General features: G+C 44.6%; 1 protein-coding gene across 4 annotated transcripts in view; it reads right to left on the bottom strand.

Moving 5' to 3' along the window:
* Window positions 1–15981, bottom strand: part of CHM (CHM Rab escort protein) — a 232045-nt gene that overhangs the window by 167493 nt on the left and 48571 nt on the right. For all 4 annotated transcript variants that reach the window (XM_075940750.1, XM_075940754.1, XM_075940753.1 and 1 more), the window contains exon 3: window positions 2606–2678. In XM_075940750.1, coding sequence (XP_075796865.1) covers window positions 2606–2678 — 73 coding nt within the window. The remainder of the gene's footprint in view (window positions 1–2605; window positions 2679–15981) is intronic.

The raw sequence follows: 15981 nt of genomic DNA, 5'->3' as shown, positions 1-15981 counted from the left end.
GACTTTTTCACTGGGGTGATGTGAGCCACAATTAATTTGGATTCATTAAGTGATTTGAGATCTTTATTTGGAATGTTCTATGTAAGTGCAAATTGGTATTGTTACCCAGTAACGACACTGAAATGAAAACAGAATAAGTCTTACAATGAATTCAGAATATATCCATGAGGGTGGGTGATGGCTGTAAGAGCTCATTTAATAAAGTATATCTATTATGTTGTCATATGAACTCATTTATACTCTTATCAAAGAGAACGGAGTATTACTGAAAACTAAGAAACTGACAATATAAAACAGTACAATCTTATTTAAAGATTTATTTCAGAGCAATGTTCTCTCTAATCTTTTCCATCCATGTCTGGGTTTTTCCATCCATGTGAAGAATGACTGGACTGTTTTATGTTATGTGCACCGAGGCATGTATGAAAGTGTGCAACCAGTAGAAAGAAAAAAACCTAGCTGTGGGCAGGCTGCTAACCATCTGGGCAGCAACTCTCTCCTATATGGCTGCACAAGTGCACAGCTTTCAGGCAACACTGCTTCAGAGAGGATTTTTTTGATAAAAAAATATTATAATTAACAGTTAGAATAATGGCATTACCAGATGCAGCTTAGTTTAAGAAATATCTGTTTTATATAAAATGTTCCAGATTTATCCATGTATAAAAACAAGATGCATGGTAGTTGTGTTTTGCTGGCTTTAATTTTTATTAAATATGTAATATGCAGAGTACTAGGCACTACCTAAATTATTTGTTCCTTATATATTATTACAAAGCTCCTCCTTTCCCGTGGTGGGTCCTGTGCTTTCAGGTAGACTACATGCCTCAGAGGCTCATAGCAGCCCTCAATTTAGACATCAGCTTGCTGTTTGTTACGCAACTCTCATCATTGACCAGCATGGGAAAATGAAGGGAAATCGAGCTTCATAGTCTTTACAGTCCCTCCCAGTGCTACAGGGTAGGACAAACCCTTGTACCAAAACGGGTCTCTTTCTAGTACTCTTTCGAGCCAACCACCCGATGCCCCCCAGACCTCCCCCTCTTCCCGGGACCAGGCTGGCGGCTCCCGGGAGCTTGCCCAGGACCGCAAGAGGCGGGAACCCGCCTGGTCTAGTGCAGACATCGTGGACCTCGTCCACGACCTCCGCACTAGGCACAGGAAAGTGGCCGTCTAGGGCAGGAGAGCTGCCAGCCTGGCCACCCAGGAGCAGGTTTGCATGAAAATCAAGGTGGTCCACTGAGACCCCCCGACCCTGAGCCCTGAGCTTAGAATGGCCGTACTGGGTCAGACCAAAGGTCCATCTAGCCCAGTAGCCTGTCTGCCGACAGCGGCCAACCCTAGGAACCCTGGAGGGGATGGACCGAAGACAGTGACCAAGCCATTTGTCTCGTGCCATCCCTCTCCAGCCTGACACAAACTTTGGGCAGGGACACCACTCCTACCCCCTGGCTAAGACCACTCCATGGACCCAACCTCCATGACTTGATCTCACTTCTCTTTAAACTCTGTTCTAGTTCTAGCCTTCACAGCCTCCTGCAGCAAGGAGTTCCACAGGTTGACTCTTTGCTTTGTGAAGAACAACTTTCTGTTACTAGTTTGAAGCCTGCTACCCCTTCCTTTCCTTTGGTGTCCTCTAGTCCTTCTATTATGGGAACTAATGAAGAACTTTTCTTGATGCACCCTCTCCACCCCACTCATGCTTTTATAGACCTCTATCATATCCCCCCTCCATCTCCTCTTTTCTAAGCTGAAAAGTCCAAGTCTCTTTAGCCTCTCTTCATATGGGACCTGTTCCAAACCCCTCATCATTGTAGTTGCCCTCCCCTCTCTCAACCTCTCTCTTCCCCTCTCCCACCTCCTTTTCCCAGTCTCCCCCAGTTTTGTTCAATAAAGACAGATTCTATTTTTGAACACAATTGTCCTTTATTTTGTACATCAGGAAGGGGGGCTAGGGAGGGGTAAGTGGAAGGAGGTGAGGGAGGACTGGGGTACGAGCTCCCGATGGGAAGGACTGGGGTGGCTCTGTGGGCTTCTGGGGCGCTGCGGGCCCCCCAATTGCCCCCTCTCTCCAGATGGCAGCCTGCGGCAAGTGCAGCCGGTCTGATGGCCGAGTGCTGTGATGTGCCCAGTGTGGGTACTCCGGGCAATCCAAGCCAGGACTGCTTTGCAAGCGGGGCACCCCTGAGAACTGTCTGTCCGGGGTGGGGGTCGGGTCCCTTTAAGCACAGCCCTCGGCTAGCCTGAGAAGGCAGCTCCACGCTCTAAGTCCTCATCTGATGCCCTGCCGGCACTGCTTAACCCCGGTTCAGGGTCCACTTAATGTGGACATGCTAGTTCGAATTAGCAAAACGCTAATTCGAACTAGTTTTTTAGTCTGGATCCGTTAGTTCGAATTAGTTTAGTTCGAATTAACTAATTCGAACTAAGTTAGTTCGAATTAGCGCTGTAGTGTAGACATACCCTTACTCAGTCTAGGGCTAATATATTTGCCCTCCACCACTTTCCTATACCCCTCTGGCCTGACCCTGACACAGTGTGTTTTCACAAAAAATAAAATACTAGAAACCTGATGTAGGAAATAAAGGTCATTCTAGTTTCTTACCTTATTTTCCCTAATCCAGGAGCATAATCCTGAAAAGCTAAAACTGGCCCAGTTTCCTCCATAGTAATTTCTCCTGCAAAACAAAATTTTAAAAATGAAATTTGGTTAAAAAACTCACAAACAAAAATATAGTTACTGCATACCTATAATTCTGCTTATGGGAATGTGCAGAACTTCAGGAAAAATATTTGTATTAACAGAATTGCTTATTCTATATTCTGAGGCTGAAAGTACCAAATTTCTACTGATTTGTCACATCTCATAGAATCATAGGGCTAGAAGGTCATCAGGAGATCGAGTCCAGCTCCCTGCTCAAAGCAGAATCAACCCTAACTAAATCATCCCAGCCAGGAATTTATCAAGACAGGATTTAAAAACCTCTAGGAATGTATATTCTACCACCCCCGAGATAACCCATTCCAGTACTTCACCACCCTCCTAGTGAAATAGTTTTTTCTAATATCCAACTTAGACCTCCCCCATTGTAACTTGAGACCACTGCTGCTGCTTCTGTATCCATCACTACTGAAAAGAGCCTCTCTCCATCCCCTTTGAAACCTCTCTTCTGAGAGTTGAAGGTTGCTATCAAATCCCCCCTCACTCTTCTCTTCTGCAGACTAAATAAGCCCAAATCCCTCAGCCTCTCCTCATATCTCATGTGAGCCAGCAGCCTAATCTTTCTGGAGGCCCTACATTGGACTTTCTCCAATGCTTCCACTCCTTTTTATAGTGGGGAGCCCAGAACTGGATGCAATACTCCAGATCTGGCCTCACCAATGCCAAATAAACAGGCATAACAACTGCTCTAGATCTACTGGCAATGCTTCTCCTAATGCACCCTGATATGCCATTATCCTTCTTAGCTATAAAGGCACACTGTTGACTCATTCAGCTTCTCATCCACTGTAATCCCCAGGTCCTTTTCTACCAAACTCCTACTTAGCCAATCGGTCCCCAGCCAGTAACAATGCTTGGGATTCTCCTGTCGTAAGTGGAGGACTCTACACTTGTCCTTGTTGAACCTCATCAGATTTCTTTTGACCCAATACTCCAATTTGTCTAGGTCACTCTGGACCCCATCCCTACCCTCCAATGTATCTACCTCTCCCCCATCTTAATGTCATCCACAAATTTGCTGAGAGTATAATCCAGCCCCTCATCCAGATTATTAATAAAAATATTGAACAAAATTGGCCCTAGAAACGATCCTTGGGACACTGAGCTGGAAAACAACTCTCAGCCAGACATCGAACCGTTGATCACTACTCACTGGGCCCAACAATCTAGCCAGCTTTCTATCCACCTCACAGTCCATTTATCCAATCCATACTTCCTTAACTTGTTGGCAAGAATATTGTGGGAGACCATATCAAAAGCTTTGCTAAAGTCAAGGTATATCACATCCACTGACTTCCCATGTCCACAAAGCTAGTTACCTCATCATAGAAGCTAATCAGGTTGGTCAGGCATGACTTGCTCTTGGTGAATCCATGTTTACTATTCCTGATCACTGTCTCCTCTTCCAACTGCTTCAAAACGCAGTCCTTGAGGATCCCCTCCATGATTTTTCCGGGGACTGAAGTGGGGCTGACAGGTCTACAGTTCTCTGGATCATCCTTCTTCCCTTTTTTAAAGATGGGCACTACATTTGTCTTTTTCCAATCTGGGAACTCTTCGTATCTCCACGAGTTTTCAAAGATAATGGCCAAAGGCTCTGCAATGACATCTGCCAAACCCCTCAGTATGCTCGGATGCATTAAATCTGGACCCAGGGATTTGTGTATGTCTAGGTTTTCTAAATAGTTCTTAACCTGTTCCTTCACCTCCGATGCTGCCCACCTCCTTCCCATACTGTGCTGCCTAATGTAGTAGTCTAGGAGCTGACCTTGCCTGTGAAGACAGAGGCAAAGAAAGCACTGAGCACTTCTGCTTTTCCCACAGCATCTGTCACTAGGTTACCCCCCTCATCCAGTAAGGGCCCCATGCCCTTCCTGATCACCCTCTTATTCCACATCTCCCCACCTGCCACTTTATGTACAGGCCAGTGTTCCTGAAGATGTATGCATCATGCACCCTTGCAGAACTTCCCATGTTGATGTCTAAGAAACAACCACGGTGATCCACATGTGCCTACAGCACCACCCAGAAGTATCACTCTCTGTTGATGGCATGGTGGACTAGTGCTAAAATTGGAATGTATGTGCCATTTATGCCTCCCCAGTTAAAAAAGGCCATTTCTGTGAAGCCATCTGATATGTCTTGCATGTTTCCCAGAATTACAGTCCTCCATAGCAGAATGTGATTTATTGCCCTGCACAACTGCAGTAATGCAGCCCCAATGGTAGACTTCCCCATTCCAACTTGATTTGCAAATGGATCGATAGCAGTCAGGGGCCACCAGCTTCCACATAGAAATTGCCACACGCTTCTCTACTGACAGGGTACCCTTACACAGCAGTTTGGGGGGGCAGCTCAGCACATCCCCAGGAAGGTTGCTTTATGCTTCTTAAAGTTCTGTAGCCACTGCTTTTCACCCCATACATGCATGACAATGCGATTCATCACTCATTGCTGGTTTCCCCAGGCAAAATGCAATGGTCTGCTCTATACAGCTGCTCTGCCAGTGCAAAATGCAACAATAGTTGTTACTGTCTATCTCATGAAAAATACCAGGAGCCCACATGTGTTCTTCTGTCAGTAACTTGAAGAGTAACTCTGCTGCAATGCATGATGTCCCCACGACAGTGAGCAGAGCAGAGAAGTACTGAAGAAGCTAGAGTGCGCAGCACAGAATGGTAGCTGGAAAAATGGCACAAAAGGAAACTGGAAACCCCTGGAGAGCTGGGCCTAGTGCCTTGATGGGACTCTGCATTGTCCCAAAATGTGTCATGTTCTGTTCTGTGTTCTCACAGTGCATTGCCCACAATGTCAATGAGGGAACTAAAAATTTGGACACAATATGTTGTCAGAGGGAACAAGTGCGAACACACTTCAGCAACATTTCGGGGTGACTTTTCCACACCCAATCCAATATCTGAAAATGATTCAATCTACGTTAAGTGTAGCCACCAAGATTTATTTTGCCAAGGGAACTTGCCACCTTAGCTGTAAGTTTCCCTGAATACAGAACACAGTCTGGCTATCAGAACAAATAAGGGCAGCGGTCACAAAAATTGTACCAAAAAACCCTATATAAAATGGACAGACTGACTTTCCTAAACTTAAAATTAGTCTAATTTTATGCATCTGTGACGGGGTGTAGCTACCTCGCACTGAGGGGCAGGGAGTTGCTCTGGCCAAAAAGGCCCCACCCCCACAGCCCTGCTGGGCATGCACACAAGAGAGGCAGGGTATAAAAGCCTTGGGAGCCACTCATTTGGGGCTGACCACAAGTGGGAAAGAAGCTCAGGACCAAGCTCCAGAGTAGCCCCAAGCAGCAGCCCCAGCCACAGCATCAGCTGCAGTGACAGTCCTGCCCAGGGATGCCATCCGGGGGGGGTGCGACTTCCCGAGAGCCGAGCAACGCACTGGCAATGGTAGGAAGTAGCCCAGGGTAGAGGGCTGTCCTCTGGGAGCTTAGCGTGTTTCACTAGGAATCCCCGCCGAGCAAGCAGCAGAATCTTCCACTGCCAACAGGGCCCAGGGGTGGGACACGGTGGTGCAGGAGGGCCCGGGTCCCCCTACCTCTCCATCCCACAACAGGCCTGCTCGCTAGCAGTTTGAGAGGCTTACCTTTGGACTAGGCCTCAGGATACACCCTGATAGTGTGTGCTTTGAACTAGGCCTTCAGACCACATATACTCTGATAGAGGGCAATTTGCCATGAACTGAGCCTACAAGCCATGTTTGCCCTGGAAATAGGGGGCAGGGACACAAACTTTAGGGACTTCTGGATACGCAACAGCATCCTTTTTTTAAAATACAGTTTCAGCAAGAGGAACTAGTAGTGTTAACATGCTGTAATAAAATGATAGGACATTCTATGAAAAATTAACAGCAGTGGTCTAATATTTCTCCTATCTTTGTCAGCAGGGTGCACCTTTGAGACATCTGAAACTAAGATAAACCTTCATCTTTTTATTGCCAGCACCATTTTTTTAAGCAAAAATCTCTATAATGGTCTCTTATGGCTCACCAAATAATTCTCATGGGAGTGTATTTCTTTAAGTATGCAATGCCAGTATTTAAAAAAAATCAATCACAATAGACTTGTCCTCTGATATCACTTTCCCAGACTAATGCCATATCACCTAAACTCAATATCTTTTCTAAAAGCACCAATGTGCTCCTTCCAGGATTTATAATAGATCTGTGTATGAGTTGAATTACGATACAGTAAAAACCTTACAAATGTTGTCCAGATACAGGTATGGACGTAATCTTGAGCTGTGACAAAGATAGCAAAGTCCCTGATAAAAACCCATGAAGAGTGAAACAAAAAACAGGACTATGTAGCACTTTAAAGACTAACAAGATGGTTTAATAGGTGATGAGCTTTCGTGGGCCAGACCCACTTCCTCAGATCAAACAGTGGAAGAAAATAGTCACAACCATATATACCAAAGGATACAATTAAAAAAAAAGAACACATATGAAAAGGACAAATCAAATTTCAGAACAGAAGGGGATGCGGGGGGGGGGGGGGAGGTAAATGTATGTGAGCTAATGAAGAGTGAGACAGTCATATCAGATTGAGAGACCCATGTATTATTTTGTAAAGCAATCTAATCAGTAAATTCACTGGAATTAGCATTGACTGATCAATACCAGAGGTCCAATCAGTGGAAAACACTATTCAATGACCTCCCGAGGTCTCTTCCAGCCCTAGGATTCTATGATTCTTAAGTTCTCAAGGACTAGAATCTTCCCCTTTTACAGCTGCTCTAGCAGGCTACAAAGATGGCTTAATAATGGGGAAGTTTGTACAGTATTGGAATAAGTTCAAATGCCTTCTGGATATGAACCTGAAATACTACAGATATGTTACCTGCTTGTTTCAATACATATTTTGTTGTTAAAACTTTATTTCTAGAACCAACTTCTATCTGATATTGAATGCCATTTGCTCACAGCTTCTGTTATGAAAGCTGGAGTTTTGGGTAAAACCTTCCAAGTACTCAAATTAAATTGTTGTCTAAGGCTAACTGAAAACTTATTTTCCAGACTTTCCAACTCCCGAATTCGAAGCTAAGATGCATCAGTAGAACAACCCAGATTATCTTCTGTAAATTCTAGGTGATCAAGCCTGACAAGACTCTGAACTTTCTCATCTGTTCAACCATGTATAGCAGGGACGGGGAACCTTTTTTGGGTCAGGGGCTGCTAACCCATAGAAAAATCACTCGGGGGCCACACACAAATGAGAAGCAAAGATAAAACAAAACAAAAAAATTGTGTGTGGGGGAGCTCCCCAATGCTGGGAGGAGCCCTGAGCACCAGATCCAGACAAGCTGAGGGCTGCATCTGGTCCCTGGGCCTGAGGTTCCCCTCCCCTGATGTATAACATGTTTTCTTGGTCTGCCAAATACCATCTTGTCTAGGATCTCTATGAACAGTTTAATAAATCTCAGACCAAAATCCTGAAAAGGTAAAAGTTTTCCTGCTGATCAGATTTACTGGGTCTCAATCAAAAGGTAACACCTAGCAGTATCAATCCAGGAGATGGGTCAAGTCAAGAAACTCAGAACCTATTCTAGGTTTTTATATGCAATATAAAAGCAGCAGAAGGCAACATCTTTGATAGAAGATTTCTCTGTTAGGCTGACTGCCTTTCTGAATGTCATACCATAACAATTGTGGTAAAACAAGTCAAAGCTGCTGATGTCTGAGAAGCTGCTAATGCTTCATGATTTCTCTTGAGAGCTGCCTGTATGTGTCTATCCTTCATTTGCGCTCTCAGAAAAAAAGTCTCCTTCCATCAGAATAGCTGCCTTTGCAAGGGAAGCTACTGCCACATTGATTTTAAGGAGTGATTACAAAATGACTTATTTCATGTATTACCTGTTAAAACTCTTGTGTTTATTAGTTCCCATTCTGCCATAGTTATATGCTCCAAAGCATAGTTAAAAAGAATGACAAGCTCTTTTCTTAGTTCCCAGGAGAAAAACATTAACCAGAACCATTTCATTTCTTTCAGTAAAATTCTTGCAATTTAGACTTAATTATCAAGATTAAAAGATATTTCAATTAAATCTTTTTGACTTAGAAAACCAATTTCTTAATTTTTCTTCGAGAGGAATCAGAAGACTGCAGTCCATCTCACACTATTATATATTTATTAGCTTCCTAACTTCATAAAGTGAAAGGGAAAGGAGGCAGAATAAGCATTAAAACATCATGAATGTGAAGAGAATATTATAAATCTTTATCCATTCCGATAAATTTAGATAAAGGGTGGAAAATGCAGAGAGACAGATTGCAGAAGCATACAGGAGCCAAGCAGACTTTGGAAGCTCATACGAAATAGGAATTTTAAGGAGAGAGGACACTAGCAACATCTGGAGAAATGTGAATGAAGATGAAGGCAGGAAGCAAAGAGAGGAGCAACAACATATGAAAAGATGACAGCACAAATTGTGGCACAGAGGAGTCTGATGTGTGATTATGATGAATTAAAAGGCATAGAAGGAGATGTGAGGATGAGGGGGTGGAACTTCATGCAGAAGACAATAAATGACCATGTGACACACCTTTTATCCTCAAAAAGGCAGGAAAGAATGTTAGGTGCAGTATGTTGGACATGTTGAAAAAGTAGAGGTGAAAATGCAGGAGTATAAAAAGAGGAATGTTACAGGTGAAAGAACGAGGGCATTAAGCAGGATTTTAAGCATTTGAAACAGAGCTGAAAAGTAGATTTCAGAAAGGTAACAAATAGAAGCAATAAGATTTGGCATAAGCTCAGAGCCTCAGAAGAAAAGAGTCCAGGAGCTCTTATGCATTGCAGTTGAAAAAGAAGGATAGCAGTGTTTGCAAAGGTATTGGAAAAAGAATGGAGAAAAATTCTTACTGGCAGGGGTTGGATTATACTTTCTTAAAACCCACTCATTTAAGAGTTGTAAGAAGCCCTTACGCCCATTTATAGAATAAAAGAGCTAAAATAGAACTCGTTACTCCCAAAACAGGAGCAAGTTATGATCTAAACTAACAGCATGCGCAAGGCACAGGTGAACAAGTTTTGCTGGCTATTGTTTTGTGCATCTATGAGAGACAGAGCAGAAAAACCAGAGAAGCCGAGAGAGAGAGCAACAGGAAACCCTTAAGCCAGAGAAGAATTTGTAGCATGACCTTGAAAAAAAAGTATAGACGATTTCTGGGTAGAGTACTACCTGAAAACAGGTTTGAGGTTTGAGCAAAGAAACTGTTTACTATCGTTAAAATCCTGCTGTGTTCAGGAAAACAGGACTCTGAATATTCTTTCTAAAGAAAAAGGATTACATCAAAATATCTGACTATTAGGGCTATCAAGTAATTAAAAATTCCCCACAATTAATTGCACTGTTAAACAACAACAGAATCTCTCTTAACCAGGACTCCCTGGTCCGGCAACATCCCTGGTCCAGCAGGACCACATATGTCTCAGGACCAGAGAGTCCCAGTGGGTGGTTGGTGGCAGAGAGCCCTGAAGTGGGGCTACAGCCCAATAGCAGAGCTACCCTGTGGCAGGGAAACGGGAGCCCAACAGTAGGGCTGCCACCCAGTGGAAAGTGTGCAAGAGGTAAAGAACAGGAGGCAGCAGGGCTACAGCCCAGCAGTGAAACTGCCAGATGAAACTGGGAGGCTGCAGAGCCACCTGGCAGCACAACCAGAAGCCTGGCATCCCCGTTACCGCCAAGTGGCGCAGCTGTCCTAGAAGGGACAAGAAGGTAGCATGGGGCCGGGAGCCTGACCATGGAGTTGCCTGGCAGCAGGGACAGGAACCCAGGAGTGGGGCTATTGTCCGCTGGCACAAAAAACAGCCCAGGAGCCCCACTCCCACCTGTGGAACTGCCTAGTGAGGCTGGGAGGCAGCAGGGCTGCCAACCAAGGCAAAAGCCGAAGCGGGGCAATTGCCCAGCAGAGCAGCTGGACCCCAGCAGGGGGCTTCCCCAGGAGGCTTGGAGCTCAGCAGTGAGGCTGTGCATGCCAGTGGTGGGGCTGTCACGATGGGAGTCAGGAGCCCTACATGCGGAGGGGCCAGTGGCAAGGGGAAGCCGGCTGGAAGGGCCAGTGACAGGGGCCCAAAAATGACCTTCCCTGGTCTAGCAAAATTCCTCAGTCAGGTCTTGAGGCTGCCAGACCAAGAAGGTCCAACTTGTATTTAAATAACTTAAAAAATAACTAATAGCAACTTAGAGACTAACGTAATTTGTAGATGGTTTCATGAGCTTTCATGGGCAAAACCCACTTCTACAGATGAATGGGATGGAATAGTGGATGATTCTACATTCAAATATACTAATTTTAATTATAACAGAGACTACAAAGTGTACAGTGATCAGTTTACATTTATGTTTGATTACAAATATTTGCTCTAAAAATAAGAAATAGTATTTAATTCACCTAATACAGGAACAGTAGAGCAACTCTAATGAAAGATTAAATTGTGAGTGTAGAATTATGCACAAAAATAATTGTATTAAAAACTAAAACAATGTAAAACTTTAACGTCTACAACCCCACTCAATCCTACTTGTTCAGCCACTGGCTCAGACAAACAAATTTGGTTACATTTTCAGGGGATAATGCTTCCTGCTTATTATTTACAATGTCATCTGAAAGGGACAACAGGCATTCACATGGAACTGATGTAGCTGGTGTTGCAAGATATTTAGGTGCCAGGTACACTAAATATTCATATGTCCCTTCATGCTTCAACCACTATTCCAGAGGACATGCATCCATGCTGACGACTGGTTCTGCTTCATAACCATCCAAAGGTCTTTTATTGGACCAACTTCTGTTGGTGAAAGAAACAAGCTTTTGAGCTTCACAGAACTTATTGTTTAGGCTAGGGATGTTAAATTTCGATTAATCAGCTAATCCAGTAGTCAATGGAAATTCCATCGACTACATGATTAGTCAATGGGGGGGGGGGGGGGTGAGAGACACTCATTATCCCCACAGCGCCTTTCCCTTTTACATTTAGTAAGAGCCATCCTTAGGTCTCTTAATGTGTTTAAAAGGCAGTGGCGCAAAAGGGAATCCAGGGCGAGTGGGGACTGCTTCAGTCCCCGCTCACGCCATTTTCCCCACTCTCTGCCTCCCTGGCCCTGCCCCTGCCCCTGCCCTGCAAAGACAGTGCTGGGAGGAACCAGCTTTTAAGCTGGCTCCCCCAGCACCGGCTTCCCTCCTTCTTGCTGCCCTTGATACCGAGGCAGCAAGGGGGGGAGAAGCAACTAGTTGAGTAGTGACTTGACTACCCGATAAGCCTAAGCTTACTGGGTAGTCGACTAGTCGCTTATATACGTACTTTAGGCCAGGGATGGGGAACCTCTGACTGGCTCATGATTTGCCTTATTCCAACCCTCAAGGCTCGGGACTCACCCTCCTCTCAGGGACAGGAGGTGGAGCTGGCACTCTAGCCATTTGGGGGTCGCCCTGCAGGACGAACCAACACAAGACATGGGTAAGATTCAGTCCCCAAACTCTGCCTGGCAGGAGGAGGAAATGGCTGTGCATGCTGCAGGGAAAATGCTGCCTGCAGGCACTATCACCCCTGTTGCTCCCATTTGCCAAAATCCTGGCCAATGGGAAGGGGGGGTGAGGCAGTGCCCAATTTCCCTGCAGTGTGCAGAGCCTCATGGCACCATCTGCATTCCTCCAATCTCTCGGGAGCTGTGCCAGGTAAGTGTCACCATCCTCTGCCCCGTCCCACCTAGACCCCCACACTAGGGGTGGACAAAAGTCTCTCAGCGGGCCGGATCCAGCCCGCCTAGAGCTTTGATCCAGCCCACAAGGCAACTCTAGGCCCCACCCCCTAGCACATTGCCTCAGAGCGGGAGAAGGGCATGAGCCCTCCTAACTGCTTCTATTTAAAAGGGGCTCTGATTTGCTAGCAGCGGTGGGAAAGGCACAAGCCCTTTAAATGGAAATAGTTGAAAAGGCTCTGGCTCCGTGGCAACGTGCTAGAAGTGCGAGGAGCTGAGAGCCCTTTTAAGTGCTTCTATTTAAAGGGCTGGCACCTTCCCTGCGCCTGTCAGGCAAAGCATTGCCTAGCAACCGCGGGCAACATGAGAGCCTTTTAAATAGAAACAGCTGAAAGGGCATACAGCTCCCCAGGCCTCTAGCGCATTGCCAGAAACAAGCAATCCCTTTCAACTATTTTCTATTTAAAGTTTCTATTTAAAGAGCTAGTTTTTATTTAAAGGGCTCTCGAATTCCCCACGGCTGCTACGCAACACTGCCTGACAGGTATGGGGAACGCATCAGCCCTTTAAATAGAAACTCTTAACGTGTTTCTCAGCAGTCCCCTCCTGTACACTGAAACCCTCAGTTTTGGCCCCAACCAACCCTAGCCCCGGACCTACACCTAGGCTCTGGGAGTAAGTGAATGTCTTTTTTCTCCTACTTCTCACTTAGGAGCCACATTTGTGAGGGTTGTTGGCTTTTTCCCCTCTTCACTTGGTCAGTGAATGATTTTTCTGTCGGTCAGTGGCTCCTGGCCCAAAAAAGGTTTCCCACCCTGGTTTAGGCAAAGGTAGTGAAGAGAGCTCTTTCAGTGCTCTGTAAAAAAAGAGAAGCTCTCCAAAAAGAATTTAAAGGAACTAATATGCCTAGAGACACCAGAAAAGAAAAAGGAGTATTTGAGATGACTCTCACAATCCCTTTACAAAAGCAGAACATTTTGGTATCGTCCTTTATGTACCCTTGACTGACAGTTTTAACAGAAAAGTCTCAACAGAAAGAGAAGCAAAATCTTATCTGCACTCTGTGTGAAGTGGTACAAACACATATAAAACACACCTAAGTTTTGGAGAAGCCTTTCTGGGAAAGGCAAGGGAGGAATTTAAATTAGAACTTCATCTCTGAAACTTAACAGAAACAATCTGATTTTTCAAAAGTTTTCCCCACAAGATTTCTCTCTCTACCATCCATCCCAACGGGCTCTGAAATTTAACTTAAAATACGCAGAGGCACAATGAAAATAAAACACAGCGAATGCAAAGAAAAAAGTTACAAGTGCATGAACAATTAATGTGCATGAACAGCTAATCAACTTTTAGTCTTCATATACCTCCCTTTAGTAATGTCAAGTTTAAACTAAGTGGCAATTTCATTTTGAATTGCTAATTACTTTTCTAAATCTCTCAACATTTATCCTTGAAATTTCACATGTCAACAGCTCATTAATATTTACAATAAACATAGCTCTCTGAAAAGAACCACAGATTTTACATTTACCAAGGCAGATAGCTGGCACACAGAAATAGGGCTCCTTCAATTACACTTTGGCAGAAGCTAACTTTAGTTTAAAATCTGTCTACAGGAATTTATAGCAACACTGCAATGATGTGACTATTTTGAATAAGATTAGCTGCTGTTGATGGTGATGCTTGGACACTGTTTATAAATCAACAACAGAGGCAAGTACTTAAGATCTTATAATGGACCACTGCAATACCATCTAACACTATCACCAATGCGGTAAAGTATGATCAATAAAAAAAATGGCAGGAGATTAAAGGTGGTGCAATGATCAACACATAATAATCAATGCAAGCAATACACACAAAATATTTCAATAATGTTACTTACACCTGTTCTGTAGTTTGTGTGTAACTCAGGGATCAGCAACCTTTCTGAAGAGCCATGCCAAGATTTAACCCTCCTGCCCTGGACCATGCCGCTCTCCCTAACCCTAAGCTCTCTCCACTGCATGCCCCATGGACCACCTGGATCAATACAAACCTTTCTGTTGACTACCAGTTGCTAATGAAAACTCACCATTGATTACATAATTACGCCCAAGCCATTTTGCTAGTGCTGCAGCTGGGGAAAATGGGTTAATTTAAATTATTAAACAGATTAAGCGTTTTAATTTTCTCATGTTAGTTTATCAAACTTAGAATCATAGAATCGTGGGGCTGGAAGAGATCTCAGGACGTCATCAAGTCCAGCCCCCTGCCCAATGCACGACTGATCCCAACTAAATCAACCCAGCCAGGGCTTTGTCAAACTGAGACTTCAAAACCTCTAGGGATGGAGATTCCACCACCTCACTAGGTAACCCATTCCAGTGCTTTACCACCCTCCTAGTGAAATCATTTTTCCTAATATCCAACCTAGACCTCCCCAATTGTAACTTGAGACCATTGCTCCTTGTTTTGCCATCCGTCACTACTGAGAACAGCCTCTCTCCATCCTCCTTGGAACCTTCCCTTCAGGAAAAGTGAAGGCTGCTATCAACTGCCCCCTTACTCTTCTCTTCTGAAAACTAAATAAGCCCAAATCCCTCAGTCTCTCCTCATAGGTCATGTGCTCCAGCCCCCTAATCATTTTGGCTACCCTCCACTGGACCCTCTCCAATGCATCCACATCCTTTTTATATTGGGGCTGGATGCAATACTCCAGAAGTGGCCTCATCAGAGCCAAATAAAGAGGAATAATCACTTCTCTAGATCTGCCGGCAATGCTCCTCCTAAAGCAACCTAATTTTCCATTCACCTTCTTGGCTACAAGGCGCACAGTTTATTCATATCCAGCTTCTCATTCACTGTTATCTCCAGGTCCTTTTCTGTCGAACTGCTACCTAGCCCGTCAGTCAGCAGCCTGTGAAAATGCTTGGGATTCTTCCGTCCCAAGTGAAGGATTCTACACTAAACCTCATCAGATTTCTTTTGACCCAATACTCCAATTTGTCTAGGTCACTCTGGACCCTATCCCTGCCCTCCAACATATCTACCTCTCCCCCTAGTTTAGTGTTATTCGCAAACTTGCTGAGGAAGCAATCCATCCCCTCATCCAGGTCATTAATAAAAATGTTGAACAAAACTGGCCCTATAACTGATCCTTCAGGCACCCTGCTAAAAGCCGACCACCAACCTGACATCAAGCCATTCATCACCACCCTTTGTCCAGGAGGCATACCTGGGTGGTTGACAAATACCTTTGATGTCGACCCCCGCACGTCCGACTATCGCGCTGAGCTGACAAACAGCTGATCAGCTGTTTGTCGGCTCAGCGCAGCAGCCATGTAAATTTAAATGAAGCGGCGATTATTTAAATCGCCGCTTCATTTTACTATGTCTGGTAGCCTAATCTACATGCCTCTGGTGACAGAGGCATGTAGTCTAGATGTACCCTAGGTTACCTCCCTCATGCGGTAAGGGCCCCACAACCTCTCTTTTATTGCTAACATGCCTGTCAATATCTTTCTTGTTATCCTTCACATCCCTTGC

The sequence above is a fragment of the Pelodiscus sinensis genome, chromosome 13 (genome assembly GCF_049634645.1).
Source record: "Pelodiscus sinensis isolate JC-2024 chromosome 13, ASM4963464v1, whole genome shotgun sequence".
In the NCBI taxonomy this organism is placed as follows: domain Eukaryota; kingdom Metazoa; phylum Chordata; order Testudines; family Trionychidae; genus Pelodiscus; species Pelodiscus sinensis.
The sequence above is the reverse complement of the archived record's forward strand: the minus strand, read 5'-3'. Positions and strand labels throughout refer to the sequence as shown.